This window comes from Microplitis demolitor, chromosome 3 (assembly GCF_026212275.2).
Source record: "Microplitis demolitor isolate Queensland-Clemson2020A chromosome 3, iyMicDemo2.1a, whole genome shotgun sequence".
Lineage (NCBI taxonomy): Eukaryota > Metazoa > Arthropoda > Insecta > Hymenoptera > Braconidae > Microplitis > Microplitis demolitor.
In genome coordinates, this window is record NC_068547.1 from 23,105,418 (window position 1) to 23,129,876 (window position 24,459).

The 24,459-nt window shown below is 30.1% G+C and overlaps 6 protein-coding genes across 11 annotated transcripts in view; 3 read left to right on the top strand and 3 right to left on the bottom strand.

Annotated features, from left to right (window-relative positions):
* LOC103575197 (kazrin) overlaps positions 1–13,530 on the bottom strand; it is a 63,605-nt gene extending 50,075 nt beyond the window's left edge. For 5 of the 6 annotated variants that reach the window (XM_008554893.3, XM_053737206.1, XM_008554891.3 and 2 more), the window contains exon 1: positions 9,678–9,847. In XM_008554893.3, the coding sequence (XP_008553115.1) occupies positions 9,678–9,774 (97 nt within the window). In that variant the 5' untranslated portion in view covers positions 9,775–9,847. Of the gene's footprint in view, positions 1–9,677; positions 9,848–13,091 lie in introns of those variants that run through there. The other variant, XM_053737207.1, reaches the window with a different exon arrangement.
* On the bottom strand, positions 447–1,821 carry LOC103575201 (uncharacterized). Its single transcript, XM_008554898.3, has 2 exons — positions 1,643–1,821; positions 447–1,186 (listed from the first exon to the last, which is right to left on the bottom strand). Exons 1-2 carry the CDS (start codon positions 1,800–1,802, stop codon positions 669–671), a joined length of 678 nt encoding a protein of 225 aa, XP_008553120.1. The 5' UTR covers positions 1,803–1,821; the 3' UTR covers positions 447–668.
* Positions 13,531–14,871: 1,341 nt separating the features above from the next.
* On the bottom strand, positions 14,872–16,638 carry LOC103575196 (glutamyl-tRNA(Gln) amidotransferase subunit A, mitochondrial). The gene is made up of 2 exons (XM_008554887.3): positions 16,028–16,638; positions 14,872–15,945 (listed from the first exon to the last, which is right to left on the bottom strand). Exons 1-2 carry the CDS (start codon positions 16,551–16,553, stop codon positions 14,909–14,911), a joined length of 1,563 nt encoding a protein of 520 aa, XP_008553109.1. The 5' UTR covers positions 16,554–16,638; the 3' UTR covers positions 14,872–14,908.
* A 458-nt stretch (positions 16,639–17,096) lies between these two features.
* LOC103575195 (WASH complex subunit 2) lies at positions 17,097–19,165 on the top strand. Its single transcript, XM_008554886.2, has 2 exons — positions 17,097–17,249; positions 17,341–19,165. The coding sequence occupies exon 2, from the start codon at positions 17,408–17,410 to the stop codon at positions 18,986–18,988; it is 1,581 nt and encodes a 526-aa protein (XP_008553108.1). The 5' UTR covers positions 17,097–17,249; positions 17,341–17,407; the 3' UTR covers positions 18,989–19,165.
* A 446-nt stretch (positions 19,166–19,611) lies between these two features.
* LOC103575194 (YEATS domain-containing protein 4) lies at positions 19,612–21,197 on the top strand. The gene is made up of 4 exons (XM_008554885.3): positions 19,612–19,810; positions 19,900–20,181; positions 20,661–20,841; positions 20,915–21,197. The coding sequence occupies exons 1-4, from the start codon at positions 19,745–19,747 to the stop codon at positions 21,085–21,087; spliced, it is 702 nt and encodes a 233-aa protein (XP_008553107.1). The 5' UTR covers positions 19,612–19,744; the 3' UTR covers positions 21,088–21,197.
* An 88-nt stretch (positions 21,198–21,285) lies between these two features.
* On the top strand, positions 21,286–24,449 carry LOC103575193 (solute carrier family 25 member 35). The gene is made up of 5 exons (XM_014443791.2): positions 21,286–21,609; positions 21,861–22,242; positions 22,316–22,537; positions 22,618–22,732; positions 23,976–24,449. The coding sequence occupies exons 1-5, from the start codon at positions 21,581–21,583 to the stop codon at positions 24,167–24,169; spliced, it is 942 nt and encodes a 313-aa protein (XP_014299277.1). The 5' UTR covers positions 21,286–21,580; the 3' UTR covers positions 24,170–24,449.
* Positions 24,450–24,459: the final 10 nt, after the last annotated feature.

Genomic DNA, 24,459 nt, shown 5'->3' on the forward strand with positions numbered 1-24,459 from the left:
TAATATTGAATAATATTCCAGAAAAAAAAGTTAGATCTACAGAACCCAAATCCCGCATTCTACTCAAATCTTATATAATTTTTTAGTTATTTAAATTTTCATAGATCTGCATACACAAAAAAAAATTTTTTTGTGGCGAAAAATTCGTTTTTTCTGTGTAGAGATAAAAAAAATAAGCAAATCAAATTAAGAAAATTCCGATTTTTCATATTTTTAAAAAGAATTCAGAAATTCATTTTTATGAAAATAAGAATCTTCTATCTAATTTGATTTAATAAATAAAATTGTCATTGAAAATTAACTAATATACTTAACGATACGAAATTATGAATGTATGATATCTTGTATTAATTATTGATAAGAGCATATTTCTTGATCTTTTTTTTTAATAAAACTTACAATATAATGCACATGTATGTAATATAGATATAAACGTTTAAATTTATATTTACAATTTTATGAGCCGTATGTTCACCAATAAAAACTTAAAATTGATAAACTATTTGTTTAATATGTATAAAAATAACAAAATATATATTTTTGTTTCTGATACTTATAAAATTATCTATTAAAAAAAAAATAATTTTTGTAGCAATTTATTGTAATACTTAAAACCAAAAATAAATACGAATAATTTAGCTGAATCGGTTGATGAGATATTTAAATATTTATCTCTCAGTCAATTCACTTGCAGCATTTGCTTCAGCTTTGCTGATAATGTCAAAAAATTGCGTCTTAATGTCTCTCTGCAGCGCGGGCGGTAATTTTTTAGCAGTACGATACATCGATTCGAAAAATGGCTTCAACTCATCATCATTATCAATGTGTAGAGGTCCATTCGAGGTGTAAACCGGCCCAGGAAAACTGTATTCACTGAGTACAGACTGACGTCCTGAAGCGCAAGCGGTCGAAGGATGATTTTGATTCAAATTTCTATTTCTTTGTGATTGATCTTTCGAAATTGATGAACACACCGACGATCCCTCAGAGGAATTATCATATCCATGGTCTTGAGGTTCTTTTTTCAGTATAAGCTGTACCTCTTCATCGACATCGTCATTGATATCTTGTACAAATGAATACAAAAAATTGAGTTCGCTGTGATAATTTGATTTTTTATTGGGATCCACCAGACCAGATTTATATCCAGCCCGAAGATACATCCACTTTCTTTTGGCTTTTATTGCTGTAGATAAAATTAATTAGTGATAGTTTTAATTTCAAAAGTACTGTCTATTGTAATTGGATAATTATTTTTCAATTAGATATACTATTTTTATTAAAAATAATTAATTATAAATTACTCAGCTTCGCGTTCAAATTTTGACTTTTATTTTATGAAGAAATCAGTAGACATTCAATAATTGTCGCATTTTTTTTTTTTCAACGAATCAGTCACAGAAAAAAAATAAAAATTTCCAAAAAATTGAAAAATCTATGGGTGAAATTTTTGAAATATTTTTTTGTTTATAATTTACCATTTAAAAAAAAATGAAAAAAATTATTAGACGTCGGTTAACTTCACTATCATTATATTTTACAAGTTCCATCTTATGGCAACAAATAAATGGTAATTTTTCAACTATCAAATGTCAGTTCACTGAAATAAGATAAAAAAAAATCAATACATAAAGTAACTTACCGTTTCCTAGACCACAATCTTTGGCAATAATTTTCCAAACATTTTCTGTGTAATCAGCACCATACTGTTTTTTAATACTAGGATTGTACAAACAATGATGTTTACGTACATGATCAATGAATTTAATTGTCTCCGGTTTTTTATATGAACGACGAGACATTTTTTACTCGATGTTTTTACCGCCACTGTTAGCTAATAACTGAGTTCTCTTCGGTGCCCGTGGCGCTCATGAGTCACGTCATGTAGAAAAAAATCCGGCCAATAATTTTCCGCCAATGATTACGTTATCGCGATTGTTATAATTGAAACAAGAGCCTTTGCATCATCTCGGAGCGCAAGATTTCCGTTTTATTAATAATAATATGATTCTTGTTTATGAATTTTTTTTATCATCAAAATATTCTGACATTCATATGCCGGCACACAAAATGCCTGAAGATTAAAATTCTGTCTGTCACATAAATATTTAAATTAATTTAATTATAATTTAAAAAATTAAATTTCGTAATTGTTTGATTAAGTCATCAAAATATTTTTATAAGAAATTAATTTAATTTATAAATTTGATGATTTTTATCAAAAATTTATAAAATTAATTTTTTTAATTTCACTAATTTTATTTTTCATTCAAGTAAAAATAAAAAGAAACAATTTTACAACAAAGAATAACGACAAGTTCTTCGTCTTTCTTAATTGATATACAATCTAAAGGTTTTATCCAAATAAAAATTACTTGTACTTATTGTTAATTCTGATAAATAGTGAAACTGTCACTAAACTCCGCTAAGATAAAAAAAATAAATCAACAAACAAATGACCTATTTATTTTTATTACTCTATCAGCCGATTCTTTATCGGAGAAAATAAAGAAAACAAACAAACAAATCAACGCAATAATTTTTGAAAGCCCTTCAATAATTCAACAGCAATCGACATTTTCTATTCTCACGCCACAGAATAAATCCACAAAAAATCTCATACATATAAGAATAAAAAGTTGAATAAAATCGATAAAAGTATGGCAAAGTATAACAGATAATCATCACAGAAGTGAATAGACGTGAAGATAAACGTTAGACGTTAGACGTTAAGTTGAAATATAAAATATAAAAGACGAAAATTTCCATTCCACTTCGGTTGGTAGCATCGACTTTGCCAACGCAAAAGCCTGACATACTTTTTTAGAATCCATCGCCCGAAAGCTCAATCGATTGCCACATGTACACTATGATCTTCAAAAGCTCACCACTCAGACAGCTATCAATGTGATATTTCCGTGTCGAGATTCTACCCTTTTTTGCATTCAATAAAAATAAAAAAGAACTAGACTAAACTCAAAGAGAAGAATACATATAAAATATATGTGATAAAAATAATAACAAAGCGCTTTAGCGCGAGTGTTAAAATTAATCGATTTCCAAATTCAAAAAGCCTGTATCAATTTACACAACTGGTTATTCAAATCAAGTCGATCAATTTTATTAATTTTTATAACACCAATATGTAGACTATACAATAGTATATATATTATATGTGCAATGTAATTGTGCCGATATCCGACCCAATTATTTTTGAATAAATTAACTTCTTATTGAACTTGAAAATTTGAACCTATAGTGAATTAGTTTAACAAAATTTATAACTTTTGACATTTGAACATTTATTAGTAAGAATATTTCGAGCAAATTAAATTCTGAATGAACGTAAATAAAATTCTTTCATGTTCAAATATACAAACTCAAATTACCAAAGATCAAAATTTGAAAACCATTAGGTAGATGACCAACTGTGCTAGTACTTTTGATGACATCGACCCTTTGATCTGTCGATGCCAACGTCCATAATAATATATAACACAACCGATTGCCATTAGCATTACTGTTCGCACATATACTGTTCATATATCAACTCAATATAAATGCTCTCATTATATATCTGTACACCGATATCTGGATCTCGTATGACCAATTTATTTCATTCTGTTATCTAATATAGTGCTCTAGCTATTTACTGGTTTACTGTGCAACGTGCAGTGGCTCATATACTTATATATATAATACAGCTCTCTGTTTGGTTAATTGCTGTGAAGACCATTAATCAAAATAATTTACGACGCTATTTAAAAGTTATTACCTTTATGTCACTCACAAAAGTCTAATAAACGTTTAATTACTGTGCGAATTAGCTAGCACTCGGAACAATATCTCAAGATTTAAACATTTTAAGTGAGCGTTCAGTCGGATGTAATTAAACTCTGGACATTTCAGGATTAATCAAAAGATTCTTTAAAGCTGAATGAGCATCGTGAATTTAAAAATACCTCAGGGTTCGAAAATAGTTTTTAAAAGTTTATTCACCAGTTGATTAGTGATTAAGGTACTGGTTGCGTGTTGGTTCTGAAAACTTAAACCGATCTGTATAAGGTCGCCGGTGGTACGAAGCTTTTGTTGTAGCAAGTGAAAGAAAATTGTTGTGAAATAAAAAGGGTATATAAGTTGTAAGTCAGTGTAACTATTAAAGTTTAAACCTACATCTGAACCTAAACCTAAACCTTAAATCTTTCGGTGTGTAAATTAAAAGTTAAATGAGAAGCGAAAGTTTTGTACACGCAATCAGTAGAAAAAATTTTTTAGACGGTTTATTTGTAATTTTAGTGGTAAATACTTTTATGTTATGGCCAGTTTTACTGAGTAATAAAAGTATCCCCTGTTGTGTAGTAATTAAAGATTTTTTTATTTAACTATTTTTATGTTTAGTACTTTATGGCTCTAGTTGGATAGACAGTTCATGTGGCGCCAGGATATATTTGTTATGGCCACATATTGCTCACAGGAAGCCAACTTATGAAACTCAAATTTTTATAGCACCGACAACCTACAAGATTTTATTCCACATAATTTTATTATTACATTTACGTTAAATAACGATGTCATACTAGTATAAGTGTATACTTATTTATATAACATTAATTAATATTTTATAAATTGCTAAGATAATTTATTTTACTTCATTTTCTCGTGTTATAATTAGAGCGTGTAATTATTAAGTAATTATGGCAAATGAGATTGTCTGTCTCCATTAGATCGAACAAAATATTCGAACTAGAGTAGAAAAAAATATCCGAATACGAACAAAAAGAGTATTTAGTTTTCATTAAATGTTGAGTGAAATTCGTAAATTTATTATTTAGTCGTTTTAAATTCTTATTAATGGGTATTGGAAATAGGAAATAAGAATTTAAATGAAATTCTTTAAGATTGAATTTTCTCTTGCACTATTTCCCATTTGAACGAGTTAGGAGAGCAAGACTTTTTAAATAGAACCTACAAGCAATTTATCTACAAGATTTAGTAGTAATAGAATATTAAAGTCTTATCTTTTTTTAACGAACTTGCAAAATGGCTTTTTTTAATCCATTTTAATAATTTAGTATTAAGCAGATAAAATTATCATACATATATTTTTTGAAACTAAATTTAATTATTTATAAGATTTTTATTTTAAAGATTATTTTTTTCAAAGATAGTCCACAAGTAGTCGACTTGAGCCAGTCGGCTGTGACATCTTATAAAATAACAGTTTTGAGTCTATTTTTTTGACCTATCGAAGACACCAGAATGTTGATAAAACGACTAGAAGTTTGTCACCGAAAAAATATCCACTTAAAAGACTTGACAAAAACGGCGGCAAAATTAATTACAAATAATTTTCAAATGTCATCTAAAAAATTTTTTAATAGAAATGACTTTTGAAAGAGGAAAAAAATACAAAGCTTGACTCCTAACCAAAATCTGTACGTCAAAAATCGGAGACAGACAAAATGAAATTTGACTTCTTTTTTTTAGACATCTTAAAGTCGCCTTTGTGTTACTCGGATGCTTATGTCAGGCGTAAAACAATAGTGTGTTAATTATGGATGAAATCAGTTATTCAAAACATTTTACTCAAGATCGTATAGTTCATATGCCCTAGGGGATGAACAGGTTCCTTAACACATATATAACTTGAGAATCGTAAACGAAAATGCAGCGATCCGTTGAATGCTCTGTGCTGTGTACTGGTAAAGAGAGGATCTGGCTAGACGCGCAATGTTTAGTTGTAAAGGTATATATGATGGTATGCTAAAGTAGTTTGAATTCAGGGTAAATTAACAGGCGTGACTGGATACTGCTTTCAAACCCATCTAACAATGTCACAGCATCAACAATATTTAGAGAAGCTAAATCAACTTTGACTTAAGAAACTCCTTACTTGCGTCTGTATACCACAGTTTAAGTACAACCAAGTCAAGCTGAGGATAATGAGGTACATGTAAATAATTTCCATAGCAAAAGATTAAACTTGAAACTTGTCATTCAAATTCACAGATTTTCATTTTTTAATTGAATCACTCGCGACTTTTTGTAGTCTAGAAAAATTTTTTTAAATTCAAACTTTAAAATTTTTTTCAATATTGATTTATGTTGCCCATTTTATTTAGTGATATATATGACCCAGCTATGTCACTTTTTAAACGAAAATAAATCGGTAAGTGCATAAATAAAATTTTTATTGAGTAATAAAGAATTATTTAACTTTTGATATTTTAAATATTTTTTTTTGTTTCATATTTAAGTCATTGACTTTTCGTGGCATACTCTGACTGTAATAAAGTCACGCAATCGAAAAATATTGAAGATAATATAAAAACTTGGGAATAGATAAATTGTACAAAAGGCATCTCTAATAATTTTCAGTCAACTTGAACCCGGTTGATTATTTGCATTGTATGTTATCACTAAAAATGAAGCATGGTAGAGAGCAAATTGAAAAAAAAATAAAAGGTGTAAATTGGAAAGCAATAGGAAATTTGAAAAAAAGGTAGATGGAATATTTAATAATAATTGTTTTTTTTTTTTTTTTTTTTTTTTTTTTTTTTTTTTTAACAAAGAACATTTTTATTTAGAGAATCCAGCAAATAACGTGTGTGTTCATTAATTTCATTCAATTCTCCCGTAGCATAAAGATAAAATAAAGCAAATCTACGGCCGAAACACACACACACACACACACGAACCGATGGCTTGTTAATTAAATAAACCAGGAAAAAAGAGACAAATAAAAATAAAAAGCTAAAGAAATGACAAAAAGAATAAAGAAAAGCTGCACTCAATCGCGAATAAAAACAAAATGAGCGTATTTTAAGTGGATGAATCTACTTTCTGGTAAAGAAATAAATTGGATTTCTAGCCATAGGAAAGCTTTGACATCAACAAAAGTTTAAAAAAACTACTAATAAAATGTTTTACTTCTTTTTATACTATTTTTAACGCTATGAAAGTCAGCAAACGCGTTTATGTCAAGTATGATATGGCTTTCAAACTTGAACACACAAGTTATAACTAACGATCAAAGAGGCATGGGAGATGAAGGATAACCGAGAGAGGGTTAGGGAGTTGAATCAGCGAGTTCAGAGGGATGAGGGATGAGAGATGAGGGAGAATTGTGAGGTTTTGGCATCAGAGAATTTCCTAGGGACGGCGAATGATTGGGAATGCAAGTGAAGCTACTCAATGGGTCCTTGATTGCCCTACGTTGGGTCAATTATCCCCCGAAATGTCGATCCCACCTGTGATTTTCAATTGCGATAATCCTCGTATAATTTGTCATATATACCCTTACACGCCGTATATACAAGTTAACAAATTCAAATCGTTATATTTGTCATCAGATTACTCTATCTGTAACTACAATGCTACCCTATTACCGTAAACTTTTTTTACCTAATGACAGACGGGGTAAAGTCGCCATCTTAATTCAGTGGACGCATTATTTTTTGCTCCACTGTCTTGTTAAAATGAATCAGTTAAAAGTACTGCGTATCAGTAAATATTCACTGACTCAAATACTTTTGACTTAATTTTAAGAGGGTGTGTATAATATTTTTAAAAGGACTTAAAAATCCATTTCAAGGAAGTTAAATATCTTACGGTTCATTTACTCACTTGTAATATAATACCCTACAGAAATATAATATTAATATTACCGTGTAATCGTCTAATATTCACCCTGTGGTTTCTAACAACTTTCACACGCAACATCTTTACAATAAATTTGAGCTGATTTCTGCGGCTCGTGGTTTAACTTAAAGCTATATAAAAATAAAATAATATATTTTTTTATTTCATTTATTCTTTCCATCTGTACTCTTTCGTTCTCAACGACCACCACGTACTCCATTAGGTTTGTAACCTCGTTACAAGCTCAGTGATATAATACTAGAACAAGAGAATAGCATTCTTCTAAATGTACCTCACGTAAATGTGTATGGATTTTTTTACTCAGGCATCGTTATTGTGAATTAAAGAAAAAAGATTTCGAACAAAACAATGTTGGCTATTTTATTATTTTCTTTTTTCTATAAAATACTGCTATTTAGTTATCATTATCATTGCTATATATTTTTTTTATTTAAAAATTCAGTCCATTGCTGATGCACTCATAAACTCAATATATATGACAAGCTTTACTTATTCTGCGTACAATGCGGAAGTACATTTTAATACAGAAAGGAAATGTCGACCCACTTTAGAAATGCGAGACATATTATGATTATTAATATGTGCAAATGAAAATTTAATTACTATTTAATTTAATTTACAAAAACAAATAAATATATATTGAACAAAAAATATCTTTTATCTCCATTACATAAATTAAATTGTAATTAGTAAGCATTTAATTTTAATTTTTAAAAGTATTAATCGCTTTAATGAATAAGATATTTATCGTGTAATTTAATTTTTATCCTTGACTGATACAAAAGCTCCATTAAATAAATTAAAAAATATTCAATGATAATTATAATTTAAATATTTACTTTAGTTATTGTGAAATCTAAACACTGACAGAAAAATAACTTTTAGAAAAATTTCATTTTTCGCCCACAATAAATTTTTCTACTGAAAATTTTCATCCAGTATATTTTCGATGTTAAAATTTGACAGTTTCATTCAAAATCATTTTCTTAATCAAAGACGACTCAGAATTTCTAAATATGCTGACCTTTTTTTGAAATAGTGTAAATAAATTTTGATTTTCTTCTGTCAAGAAAATTATTTTTCCAATCAGATATGAAATTAATATTGCAATAATTTAAATTAATTTATTATTTGATAAAATATTGCTTCTACAAAAATTTTTTTTAACAGAATATCTTTCTCAAGTTAGACAATGGATTTTCCGAAATATTAATTGTATGTCGAGTAGCCAAAACCGGAATAGATTTAACCACAAGAGGAAATACTGTAATTTGCAATATTACATGAGGGTAAGTCCTTAATATATAATATATATGTATAGAGAGAGGAAAAACCGCTTTGCACATCAGTCTGATAACTAACAGCAACATGTATACAAGGTATGTACCACTTACACGTTAATACCGCAGAGTACAAAGGCTGTAACGGCGCTAGACCAAAACCAGCATGCGAGTTATCTCGATAATTAACTACTGAGCACGATTATCATGATCGTGGGAAGTGGACAATGTGGTTTGTTAAGTATAAAACAACATATGTGTACTAGTAGTACTTTAACTGAAAACTCTAATCTATATATCCTCAGCCAACACTAAATTCAACAAGATTTTCTAAAGCATATTGAGATAAACAACCGGTATCGTAAACAAAACGCACGAACACAAACACAAACACACACATCAATATTGAATAGGATTGGGTATAGACTGCGCTAATTAAATTCTGTTGTTACGCGACGAAAAATATACAATCAATTTAATTAAATATATTTGGTCGCTGTTGAGTATACTCTCGTTGAAATCAATCGTCTGTTGGCGAATTTAATGAAATGAATTAAATTTGTTGAAAGGGTGATATTGAGATACAAAAGATATGATTTATTCGATTAAACGCAAGTAAATGATGAATCAATTTATTGTTGATATTTTGATAACGATAATTCGATATTGTGATTTAAATTATGTCGATATAGAATACATTTTTTTGCTAGTAAGTAAGTGTAACAATGCACTCACCGATTTTCAATAAATTGTGACGTAGAAACCACAAAAACAATCGCGACCAAAAATTTATTTTGTCGTAGTAATTAAGGAAACGTTTATTTGTCAACATTGTTTATTATTTGTCAATGAAATATTAAGACACAATGAATCACCAACGCTAACTATTTTAATATTGTTATTTTTTTGAGAATTCGGATCTAGAAGGAAAGAAGAACAGAAACAAACTGGGGTGGCTCTCCTATATTGTTTAACGACACTCAAGAACTACTCAGCAAAGTCCCCTACTTCATGATCAAACTCTTTCATGACGTCATTCATAATTATGCGTGAGTCCGGATGTTGAATGTGTGATGTATACTGATGTGTACTCGTACTTATAAAATAAGTATATAAATAAATATATATTTATCATTCACTATCAAAGGAAATTACTCCACGTCATTAAGACAAATTCGAGAAGAATAATCATAGCCGGAAGAATGAGTTAATGAAGAATAATTGGTTTGTAATTGACTTTTGGATACACTGAGAAGAAAATAATAAAAATTTCATATTTTTTAGTGGAATTTTATAAAGAAATCACGATATTGAATTTTTTCTGACGACACAACTTTCGGAAAATTTTGATTTCTACGCATCATCATAATGGAATGGTGTCTTTCTTTTGGCGATCACCTTGATCGAGTTCAAAAATTAACGAAATGGGTTAATTACTTTAGAAATATGTTTTAAAAATTTTAAAATAACGAAACTTCCAACTTTTTGTGCTTCTTTATCTTTTAATTCGCCGTACGGAAAAGAGAATAGAAAAAGTAAAGTTTCAAATAATAATTGTAGAATGTAACTAAAAATTTAATCAAAATTATATTTAAAACTGTAAAATACTACTGAGATTTACATTCATTAGAATTATGATCCTTACAGAACTTTTCCAAATGTTTTCAGTTTCAAATTTGAATAATAATTTTCATTGATAGTATGGGGATCGAGAATTTTCAAAATTTTTTTTGAGAAATCTATTTACCGTTGTAACTGTCGGGGGACATTTTTTGAAATTAATTATAAATTTGTTCAAAAGAAAAATTTTCTCATGAAAATTAATGAAAAATTATTTGACGAATTAAAATTTTCTTAAAATATTTTTTTGCTCGGTGTACTTATCTTGATTAATCACGTGATCGATAATTATTTTGTTTTGAATTTGTATGAATGTTTATTGTATGGGAAAGATTTTGTGCAATGAAAGCATTCTGATTTGATTGAAGAATACAAAACACAGCGGGGGTTGGGTTATAATGGGAAGTAATAAATAAAACTGTGGAATAAAAGAGTAACAGGATTTACGAGTGCTGTTACAAGGTCATATACATTCGGATTTACGCAATGGAAACAAGATATCAAGTGTATTATCTTTTCAATTTATATTTTTCCAGTGTTCGGTGGTTACGGGAGGAACAGAAAAAATAATAAATCGAAAGAGAAAACGAAAAATACGACATAAAAAATTCAGATGAGTATTTGAAACAGCTTTTGTGCTGGAGGTTGTAAAGAGACCTAATCAGAATAGGGGAAAAAGAGCTTTCGTTGTCATGGCAACCTTCAAAAATATGCTGATTAGACACGTTTTAACTCAACTCTGTATGGTGATTTATAAAACATGAGCGATTCAAATTATAATTATAAATTTGAATATGAAATTAAAAACAAACAAACAAACTGCATTTTTAACAAAATAAAAAATATACGAATAATCTTTAATTATTTTTTTTTAAGTTCATTCTGCTGAAAGTCTTGCTTGTGAATTATAAATTTCAGATTTTTAATTATATCAGAGGGAGTAATACTGAGTATTTTAGAGTTTATTCGCCGTAATCGCATACTGGAAAAAAGTTAAAAAGAATAATAATAATAAAAAAAATTGTGTGGACTCGTAAAAATAAATTGAGTTAAGAAATAAAAATAAAGAGCGGAGAAAATATTTTGATAGCAAAAAATTTTAAAGTCACAAAAGAAATATTTTCCGGGCTTTTTATCCTCGTCATATAAAATCTCTGTACAATAATATAGACATGTATATCTTCCCCAATAATATTGAGGGTTCGATAACGTCACTAGAGACGCACAATTTAATGCATCCCTTTGATTCCATTACACCCTTTTCCTGTCACACTCAACCCCTTATTATCCTCTTTTATTTGTCAAAATAATTCGCGCACCATCCATGTATTATATTCTAAATTGATCATTTTAACTTTAATTACTTCTTAAAGTATTAAATATTTAAATTTATTATAAGTTTTTTTAATATTAGAAATTTTGAAAAGTAAAAAAAAATTATGAGTGTGAATGTAGCTGACAGTTGTCGGTTTTAAAAAATTTTTAAAATATAAATAAAATGTAAGTAGAATAAAAATTCAAAAATGCGTATCGAGATAATCAAAAAATGATTTCATTTTCGTTTTGAAAAAAATCAAAAAATGATTACACTTCGGCTAACCCCAGTATCATTAATAATTTTATTTTATGCATATTTTTAAACAGATCGTTGTGAAGTTCAAAAACGTTTAAATCAAAACTTATGTCGGAGAGTTTATATCAACATTGATACTAGCACCAATAATGATTATAATGCTGAAGTAAAACACCTGTGTACCTTTACAAGGCCATAAACCCTTAGAACAAACTGTAATTTTGTTTACTAAGATTACACAACTGATCAAGCTAAGGCTGAATAGAAGTTAAAGCACCTGTTCATTCGTTAATTTATTACAAGAGCTTTTATCAAGATCACCGCAAACCCCTAATGCAACCAGAACAATAATTACACAACAGCAATATATTAAACCTTAATTATAAACCATAAACTATGTAATTTACATACAATTCCACCATATAAAAATATTAATGACTGGATGTTCCAGACATTTGTCAATTTTTATAATATTTTAATAAATCTACAAAATTTTAAAAGAGTAAAAATAAAAAATCCATACTTATGGAATTGCAATTTTTTTTTTTATAATTTATCGATTTGAAAAAACTTCTAAAATTATTAAACGTCGGCTAACTTCAGTTTCATGTTTAAAAATCGGCATTTCTTCTTATTTTTATCTTTCTAATTAATTTATTTATAATTAAAAATTTATCTCATATCTACCTCATTCTCATAAATATTTTTCTTTTATAATCATAAATTTTATGAGTTTGAATGTAGCTGACAATTGTCAATTTAAAAAATTTTAGAATATATATATATAAGAGTAAAATTTAAGTAGAATAAAAGCTGCTACGTTCACACTCATCATCTTGGAGCAGATAATCTTACGCGGGAAAATTTTTAAATTAAATAATTTATAAAAAATTAAAAACATTAAAATTTTCAAACTAATTATAACAATAATAATAAAGTAACAATTATGTACTCACCTCAATTATTCAAATTTAAAATTCCGCCTTTATTTAAATAAACACACACGATCTTGATCACATGAATTAAAAATTAATCACTAGTATTTTAAAAGTTTTACTTTACACGATAAATATAAATATTTAATTAATTAATTACTTTATTTATTTAACCACAAAAATTAATAAAAGACAAGGTCACGTTTGCGCTCAAGTTAGCGGGGAAATAAACACGTAAAAAGTCACAAGTGTCCTTGAATTTAAAAAATCCGCGGAACCGATAAAAATAATTTTGAAAAATAAATAGCCCGTGATTAAAAAAATAATAATTTTGTTAATATTTTCAAATTTAAATATTATGTACAGATAAAAGCTCTACTCCTCAAAAGTCTATTAAAATATTGAAAGACATGATACATATATATATATATATATTAAAAGTAACTCCGGATACGATGGCCTTGACGTCGACCCGATGACTGTACAAGAGAGCGCGAGACGCGGACACGACAGCCCCCGGGCCAGGTCGAACGCATGCGCCCTCTAAGACCTTTGCCCAACCCTAATTTTTATTATAACACGATGCATCATTCATCAACACACACTATTTTCTAATCCAAAGGACTAAAGTCTTAACTTTTATATAAAAGTCATCCAACATATGTCTTAATATTTTATCTTAACAATTTTTCCATCTTTAGACATTCATACTCATACTTACGCTGAATAATGTACCCCCATAGAAATATAAAATATAGACAAAAGAAGAAAATGATCACGTTTGCTTACCACCTTCAGCAAAAGACGTCAGTCATTTTTTTTTCTTTTTTGTACAAAGAGAAGAGGGTGCATTTGGATTAAAATATCAAGAGAGACTTTTATTTGAGCTTACTGTGAGTATGTGACCAGGTGGGAGGTATTATCCTTTCAAAGCCTGGTTCAAGTCTACAAGCCAAGTAGACTTTGATATCAAGGCATGTCAATGATGTGACGTTTACTCTAGGAAACTAATAATTTTAATATTAAAAAAAAGATTTGGACATTAGTAGCCCTCTCTGAACTTGTGATGATCATAATTTATCTCTAACACAGAGAAAATTTTTTTGCAAACAAAAGGGGCCTGACTTTTTCAGTAAAAAAATGATCCTAAATTAATAAGACGAGATACTGCAAAAGTCCTTTTTACATTGCGATCAATAATAATAATCCGAATTACAGTAAATTACATTAATTACTGTAATTTTCCATAATTGCAGCATTTGGAAGAACTACGATGAAATACAGTATGGTACAGTAAAATTACGGCACTTTACTTAAAATTTCCGTATTGTGTCGTAATTAGCCGTGAAAAGTCGTAAATTACCATAAAATGCGGCAAAATTTAAAATAAGTCAATTTTTTAAATCAAGAATTTAATTTTTTGATGAAAATTTTTCCTTTGAATTTAAATTCATATAAATGAGGAGATTGAAATATTTATGGCGTTGCGTAATTAATGACATTGTTGACGGGCAGAGAAGTGGTAAAGATACCGCGGATGCGATCGATTTAATAACTATCTGAATTATTAAGCGCCTATAGATTATCAATAACCATCGCTGTTCGTAGTTTGCAATATTGAATGTCATAATTCATTGATTAATATTGTATTAAGTAATACGACATTTGTGCTGATAGATTAATTATCATATTCCACTCAACAACCAAAATAATTAAGAGATTATTTTTTTCAATATAATGAAATAAAAAATTAACAGTTTGTTAATAAAAGGGAAAATTATTTAATATAAATTAAAAAATGAGAAAATTTATAAATAAATTATTTAATTAATGTACAACTATTCTAATAGACTCGTATCTTTTAATTTGATACGAGGAAACTTGACAGCATCTTCAATCCACTTGGCAACAGTCATCAGTCTCTCCTCATGTAAAAATGGCGCCATTAATTGCAATGACAGGGGTAGGCCTTTTTTTGAAAGAGTAATTGGTATATTTAACGCAGGGATGCCCGACATATTCGCTGGCTGGGTGCAGTAATCTTGTACCGAGCATTGAGTCTGATTATCTTCCCTTACAAAGTCGCTGTATACTGGAGCATCAGACAGAGTTGTCGGAGTAAGAAGTATATCAATATTGTCATTCCAAGCGGCGTCAAAGTCTTGAGCAATCAGACGACGGACTTTCATGGCTTTTACAAAGTAATTATCATAATTTTCAGATAATAAATAATAATTACCAGTTAATATTCTGCTGCGTACGACATCATTGAATCCCATACTACGTGTCTTAGCGTACAATTGCTCAGTAGACGATGTTTCATCAGCACGTAGCCCGTATTCAATACCATCGTAACGCGCCATGTTACTAGCGACTTCACATTGATTTAATACAGAGTAACAGACAATTGAATACTTGGTATGTGGAAGCGACACAGGCACAACTTGAGCTCCGGCTTCTTTCAGTATAGCAGCGACTCCCATCCAGCAATTACGAATCTCTTGATTCAATTCTGCGTGATTGTATTCATTAGGTATTCCAATGCGTAATCCCTCTACGCGAATTTCATCAGCGCTGGGTAATTTAACTGGTGGAGGAGTTTCATCCAGAGTTGTAGAATCTAGTGGATCTGTTCCTGCTATTGCATTTAGTATCACCAAACAATCATCGATATTCCGCGCTAATATTCCCGGTACATCCATTGAATTTACGAGAGGAATTAATCCATGACGGGACACTAATCCATAACTGGGTTTCAAACCTATCAGACCACAGTAGGCCGCCGGATTTCGTGTTGATCCTCCGGTATCTGATCCTATGGCAGCATAACATGTACCAGTGGCCACTGCTACGGCTGATCCTCCACTACTTCCGCCTTTGAAATAGTCATTGTATTTATTAATTAATTATGGTAATTAATTATACAATAAAATGTCATATTTTATTATAAATATTACCTGCGATGTGCCAATCATCTTGATCAGACTTTTTATTAATTGACGTACTGTCAGCATTGTCAATAAAATAATTTTCCATGAGATTTGAACCCCACAGGTTTTTAGTTGGGCCGTAGTAGGAGTCGACGGTGCCAGCGCCCATGGCGAATTGGTCAAGATTCGTTTTCCCCAGCAGAACAGCTCCATGTTGCTTCAGTTTTTCGTAGACGGTGGCACTGTACCCGGGGGTAAAATTAGCCAGCATCAACGACGCACATGTCGTCGGATGATTCTCGACGCAGAAATTGTCTTTTATGGCCACGGGAATCCCGTCTAAAGGTCCCAGTAATTTATTGTCAAGCTGTCGTTTGTCAGATTCATCAGCTTGCTGAATTGCTAGCTCGTCGGTGACGTTTATGTAAGCATTGAGCGGCTTCGTTGATGATATTAATTTTAATGCTGACTTACAAATTTCCGTTGGTTTTATTTCTCCTGAGTTTATTTTATTACTCACTTGTTTTATTGGCGCTGACAATATTTTATTCATTACTAGTTTTTGTTAAACTAGATTATGAACTGATAATATTTTTAAAATATTAACCTATAAAATTTTTTCACTGCCGGGCCGGGTAAAACAGCAGAGACATCTACTGGTATATTTATTAATTAAGGCTTTTAATTAGAAATTTTTTTATTGATCAATAAATTTAAAAAAAGGACCTGGTGGTGTCCTTACAAAAATATGATGAAGTTAGCCGGCGTTCAATTTTTAAATTTTTTTAAAAAAGATAAAATACTTATAAAAAGAATTTTTTTTTTTTTTTTTTTTTTTTTTTGTAATCAATTTGCTGAAAAAAAAAAAAAATAATAAAAAAATTGTTAATTTTCGACTAACTACAGGATCCTATAATATCGCCCTGAAACTAATGAAATTTAAAATTCAAATTTTGGAGCGGACATCTAGATCTTGATTAAGAAATTAAATTTAGCGCGCAATCATTTTTTTGGTCTAGGTGGCAGTCGAAGTAAGTGGCTAATAGTACTATAGTTTATTAAACATATATAGTATGTTATATTTATATTTGAATGTATAGCGTCGTAACCGTATTTATTGTTTACCCAAGTCCAAGTCTCAAAGCAACATAGCAAGAGAAAACATTTATTAAAAGTATAAATAAAAAAAATCTCACATAATTATTTAAATAATAATTATATGTGTGTTCAAAAATTATTCTATGTATTGGTAAGTAATTTTCACTTGTTGGAGGTTGTGTAGCAATGTTATGATAGTGCCGGATATAAAATCTTAATAAATATATACTTTGATATTTCAGGCCAGTTACTGCTGTGTAAAATAATTTTTCTTAGTTAATTGTAAGGTTTAAAAATAAGAAACCGAAGATGAATAGCACAGAGTGGCGCTCAACGGACGCAAATTCCGATTTTTGTCTAGACGACTCAATATCTGACACTATAAATACATCATTTATGTCTTCCAATACTCAGAAGGATGGAAATTCGAGTTTTACATCTGAAGAAGGACTTTTAAATGCATTGAGTAATTTGAGCATTGAGTCTGCTCGGAAGAACCGTAAATCTCGTCCACGAAGATCTTCACAGTCAGATGGAGATCTAGATCTCTCGTTTGAAGACTGCCAGGATTTGTCATCAAATACCCAGATCGATGTTTCTGTTAATAATACTGTCATTCATGATCCATCACAGTCAGTTGATGCGGAAACTGATGCTGCTGGAAAGGAAGTAGCAGATAACCACGTAAATAGACATCCAGAAACTATTTATGAGCAATCGCAGCCAGTTGGTGCAGAGACTGATGCTGCTGGAAAGGAAGTACCAGATAACCACATAAATGAACATCCAGAAATCATTAATGAGCCATCACAAGTTGACATAGAGACTAATGATCAAATTATTGATACTCCAAAAAATGATAATCAAGAACTAGTTTCTGATTTTCATACTGACAATACAACAAAACACGACATTAATGTTCCGGACTTAAAATTAAATGACATTCCAATAAATAATGACAGTCACAAAATTGTTCTAGACGCTGATGACCAGAAAATTATGAACAAAAGTATAAAAGCGGTTTCGAATCAATCAGCCAAGAAAAGTAAACCTGCTTCACCATCTTTGCTGCCTAAACCAAAGCCACGAAATGTAAACACGTCGTTGAATCAATCTGCAGTAAAAGATAATACTAAAAAATCATCAGTTAAACACGTGGTCAAGACAATTGTCGACACTACTGATGGTATACAAGTAAAAGATGAGCAAATAAATTATTTTGGAATACCAGTTATTGCTCGTAGAAAAACACGTACTCAGGTTCAGCCCTTCAGCTTTTTAGCACGAGGAAAAAATTCAAATACGAGTCAGAATATAAAGAATAAAACTTCTGATGTAGTTGAGAAAGTGGCCAATAAAACATTGACTGGTACAGCTGATAAAGTCAATAAAACCTTAACTAATAAAAAAGTACCAAGTGCATCGTCGAAAATACTAGATAAATCTATTGCCAGTAGAGTATCAACTGCTACGAGCACAGCTAAAACAACTACAAAGAGTTTGAACAGCACAAGAAGTATCACGAAAGTAAATCAAGAAAATAAAACGCCGAATGTTGCTACTGATACTGCGCCAAAGACAAAACCTAAAGTAATATCAAAACCAACAATCGGACCACCGAAATTGCATACTGACAAGAGAGCTAAAGAAAGGCACGAGTTTGATGTCCAGATACGGCAGAAGCAACTGGAGATTGATAGAATGCGAGCGCTGTTGGAACAAAAACAACGCGAGAAGGAAAAACTTGAGGAACTGGCTCTGAGGAAAACTATGGAACCCAAAGCTCATCCCATGCCTGAATTCAAAACCCCCGCGCCTATTCGTTCCTTCAAACCTCTTACTGAGCCCCAGAGTCCCGCAACGTGGGCCATTAATCATAAAAAACATTAGCATTAACAAAACATATATTTTATTTTCACTATCTTGTAGTTTTATGATATCGTAAAAATAATCTTTAATTGTATGTCGGTAGAATTTATAATTCCAGTGTCTTTTTTTATTAGTTGAGAATATTCATCACTTGGACAATATTTTGTACGTATTTTTCAATAAAAAGTTGGTAAAGAATTTTTTTTTTTTCTTAATTTTTATAGAATTTTTTAAGGGAAGATTCTGACTTGAAGCCTCGGTTGGATGTTGCTATTTTTAGCACAAGCCAGTGAGTCCTTATTTTCTATCAAATTTAGATCCTGACAACTACAGCCGAGTTTAAACAGCGAGAAGTTTCAAAATTTACCTATACAATAAAAAAATGGCAGGAATTCGGAGTAATTACGGATTTTATTTAAATTCAAATTTACTCGGAGTTCTGGAGTTTTAATATTAAAATAAACTTCCTCCAGGAGTTAATTTCACTTTAAAAATTTTTGACAACAGTCATCCGTTTCTCATCTTACTTTAACACAACTCAAAAAAAAGTTTAATAAACGAGACAACAAAAATTGCATTCATTATTTGAAATTTCCCGCCCGAAAAATACTTCACCTACCGGTGAGTTCTGTCAATCAAACAGCTCTGACTACAAAAGGAAAACAAACAAGATTTATTTATTATTTACTTTCATGTTTTGTTGGAAAAATATACCAAGCTTTTTTTTTTTTTTTTAATTAAGTTACAATAATGTGTTAAATAAAAAACGTAAACTCAATGTTCAAAGTAATGGCAGTTGCCACCACCAATGAATTCGGCCCAGATTCTGGTGGTCGAGTAAAGGTAAATAATTTAACCTCTAATTAGTGTTTTTTGCTTGAATGTAAGTAAAAAAAATTAAATTATAAATAATTAAAATTAAAATTCTTTAGGGCGTGACAATTGTTAAACCATTGGTTTATGGAAACGTAGCGCGATTCTTTGGTAAGAAACGTGAAGAAGATGGTCATACTCATCAATGGACTGTGTATGTTAAGCCATACAATAATGAAGACATGTCGACTTACGTCAAAAAAGTACATTTTAAACTTCACGAGAGTTATAACAATCAAAATAGAATTGTTACAAAACCACCTTATGAAGTGACTGAAACTGGCTGGGGAGAATTTGAAATAGTCATTAAAATTTATTTTCATGATCCCAATGAACGCCCGGTAAGTTCATGGATTTTATAAAACAATTGATACCCTGATAGCCAGAGTTTTTGATCAGAAAGTTGGTGTACATAAGTTGCAAACAACTTGATGACAAGTCGTCAACTTTCAGCTTCCATAATTTGTCTACAAATTGACGACAAGTTTCCCAGCAACTTGGCAACAATTTACTGCTGCAACCTGTTGCCTACAAGTTGACTGCAAGTTCCTCAAAAAGTTGACAACAGGTTGCAGCAGTAAATTGTTGACAAGTTGCGGCCAACTTAGCTATCAAAAATATAATTTACCCTGTAAATCCAGAGTAAATGTGAAGCGGATGACTATTTAATCTCCTTGGAGTAAAATTAACTCCGAAAGGAGTTTATTTTAATAAAAATCCTCCAAATCAGAGTAAATTCGAAAAATCTGTAATCTCTGCAGAATGACTCCATATTTTTTACAGTGTATATGTAAATGTTATTTATTAATATCAATTTTAGGTGACAATTTATCATATACTAAAACTATTTCAATCACCACCGGAAGCACAAAATGGAAAAAAAAATTTAGTATCTGAATTTTATGAGGAAATAGTATTCCAAGACCCAACACAATTAATGCAACATCTGCTGAGTTCAACGAGACCAATAACTCTCGGTGCATGGAAGCATGAAACAGATTGTGATTATTATTTCGTTATTTATTCATTAAATTGTAAATTAAATTTAATGAATTTATTTATTTATTTTTTCAGTCGAAGTAAAAAAACAAACGACTTTAAAAGCTATTGCGGAGGCACGCAATAAAATTCGTCAAGAAGTAATTGAGTATAAAGAAAAACTGACCTTAGCTAAAGAAACGATAGCGCAATTCAAAGAAGAAATAGCTGCTGTATCAAAAGTAAATCCTCTGTCAGGAGCTCATTAAAACCGACTGATAAAATAAATAATTTTTATACATACATTTATATTATTAAGTACCTAGCTATTAAATAGTTGATTATATATATTAAATTGATATTAAATAAAAAATAATAACAATATAATTTTAAATATTTTCGTAGTCTTACTCCTCCCTCAATTTAGTGCTAATAATACATTCAAGATTTAAGTTTCAACGCGAATACGAATCACTGGTGTTATTTGACCTATATTTTAAACTTTTAAAATTCATCTCATATTTTTAAATATTCGAAATATTATTTTACTGTAATGTTTTCTTACGTCATAATTATCTAGCGATTAATGTTGACCTAAGCACAAAGAAAATAATGAGATAAAATAAAGAAAAAAACTATTCGTCATTGAAATAAAAACATATATTTATATATAATTCAGTTGTCAACAATCTGTACAATTAAACACGTGGCTCAATAGTTTATAAAACGAAAAAATATTATCGTCCATAAAAGCAGGACAATATGACGGAGAGACTACAAAAAAATAAACCGTGAGTAATTTTTGTTTTCTTCAAATTAATTGGTAAATTAACAATTTAAAATTGTTAATTATTTATTGTGATTACCTACTTCGGTTTATATTTTAGTATATAGGTTGTATTGACTGTAATATTATGCAATCATCGTGTGATGTCAGTTTCATTGAAGTTTTTATTGTAAAAAAAGTGATACGTCATTGGCGGGAATAAAATATTTATTTGAATTTCGTTTAAAATTTTAATTCTGTAATAATTTTTTTTAGACTTGGCGCTGAATTTGTTATGGGAGCAATGTCTGCAGTGGGTGCAGGTATTTTTACAAATCCAATTGATGTAATTAAAATAAGACTCCAGTTACAAGGAGAGCTGGAAGCACGAGGATCCTACAAGAAGCTGTACAAAAATACATTTCATGCTGGATATATGATAGCCAAGCATGAAGGAATTACGGGATTGCAGTCGGGAATTGGTTCAGCTCTTGCATTTCAAGTTGTCCTCAATGGGATAAGATTGGGATCATACAAAATTTCACGTACATATGGAATGACTGTTGATGCGGATGGACAGACGAATATTATAAGTACGGCATTAGTTAGTGGTTTAGCAGGATGCGTTGGTGCTGTTTTAGGAAGTCCATTCTACCTTGTAATAAATTTTTTTCATTCTCACTGATAATCATCTGCTGGATTATTCTTTTAATTTACATTGAATGATGCAGGTGAAAACCCAAATACAAGCCCAATCAGCTGAAGCAACGATTGCTGTTGGATTTCAACATGGACATGCTGGAGAATGGTCAGCATTTCAGTCATTGTGGAGAGAAGCTGGACTTTCTGGACTTTATCGTCGTTGGTACGCAAATATTCCTAGAGTATTTGTTGGATCTGCTACGCAGTTGACGTCATTTAGTTTAGTTGGAGACTGGTTAAGAACTTTTGATGTAAGATTATCATGTGCGTCTTCATACAATTTATAGAAATCTAGGCAATAGTGATAAGCTATTTGTTTTTTTTTCTTTAGATTTTTAATGGACATCCTTTGATGTTGACGTTTTGCTCATCGGTTATTGGTGGTAGCTGTGTTGCATTAACAATGCAGCCGTTTGATGTAGTCGCAACAAGACTTTATAATCAAGGTATTATTTTATGACTTTACTAAAATCTTTAAAGGCATTTTCAGACAATAGCTCATACTTTTTAGAAATATTCAATGACTTTTAACTGTCATGGTATTAAAATTAAAAAATCATTCTTTTTTTATCATCCTGAAGTTAACTGACAGTCAGCAATTTTCGGATTTTTTTTTTCAACAAGTCAATTATAAAAAAAAAGAATCCAAATATGCACATGTAGAAAACTTAAAAAACTACAAGTTTAATTTTATTTGAATATTTTTTTTATGATTTGCTGTTTTTAAAAAAATCTAAAAATGATTAGACGTCGGCTAACTTCAGTATCATCTTTTTTAAATTAATCCTAAAATGCACGAAGACAACTTTAAAATAATTATTATTATTACTTGCGCGGTAAATTTAAATATTTTAAAAATAAATGATTAGAAATTGGAGAAAAATTTAAAAATCGTACGGTAAAATAAAATGGCGGCACAGTATGATGAAAAAATATTTAAAATATTAAAAAAAACACTTGAGTGTTTGAACAAACCTTGGCGGAGAAATAATATGCAGAAGGGTATCCTAATACACTTGGAGATTTGAATTAAATTGCTCCAAGTGTATTGCAGCTAAAAAAAACGTCACTTAACTGCTATTTCCCCACCAGACGATGCCAGATGAGTTTGATCAGGAACTTAGAAGTTCAGCATCAGCATCAGCTATCAGCAACACTTTACACTAGCACATCACTTAACACTTTACACTAGCACTCACCACTTAACTGCACCACAGATACTTTGTACAATTTAAATTAATAGAAGATAAATTTAACAATCACTGCACAATTTTACACGACGCCACTGCAAGACTGCGTTTCAATTCAAATATATAAAGAACAAAGAAGGATCTGGACTACTACTGCCATTGTCGCTGATACTGACTGCCGCTATCAAACCGTCAGTTGATACACAGCAATCGATTTTGCGATTCATTCTCCCTCTCCCCACTAGAAAAATTTGAACGTCGAACACAGCGACGCTTAGTGGCGCCAATTTGGCGCGAAATTCAAAAATTGAAATTTAATAATTTTATTAAAATTTGCCATATAGCGAAAGATAGAGCTACAGAATTTTCAAATGCACCCAAGGTCATGACATGAAAGTCATGAATATTTTAAAAAAGTGAGGAACATTGTCTGAGAATGCTATTAATTTAAATTATTTATTTAATATATGTTATAATAGTTATATATTTATGACTACAGGCTCAGACTCAAAAGGTAGAGGAATGTTATACGAAAATTTCTTTGATGCAGTGGTTAAAATAAGCAAAACTGAAGGATTATATGGATTGTACAAAGGAACATTTCCTACTTGGATGAGGATAGCACCACACACTGTTTTGTGTTTATGTTTTTATGAACATCTAGAAAGACTTTATGATAAATTTAATTATTAGTTAATATTTAAAAATTTATTATTAAGTTTACATTAAAAATTTAAAAACTATAGTTTTATTAAATATTATTTAGGGATTTAATTGAAGAATATTTAACAATAGAAGGCTGAAAATATTTCGCAATTAATTAAAAACAATTAAAGATCAATGAGATCATACTTATAATTTAATAAAAAAATATATTTGTAAATCTTCATAGTGATTTTATTATTTGAGTTTATCTAGTGACCGAGTGCATAGATAACACTTATAGTCACCGTAAATCACGTGTTTGATCAACATTTTGCTGC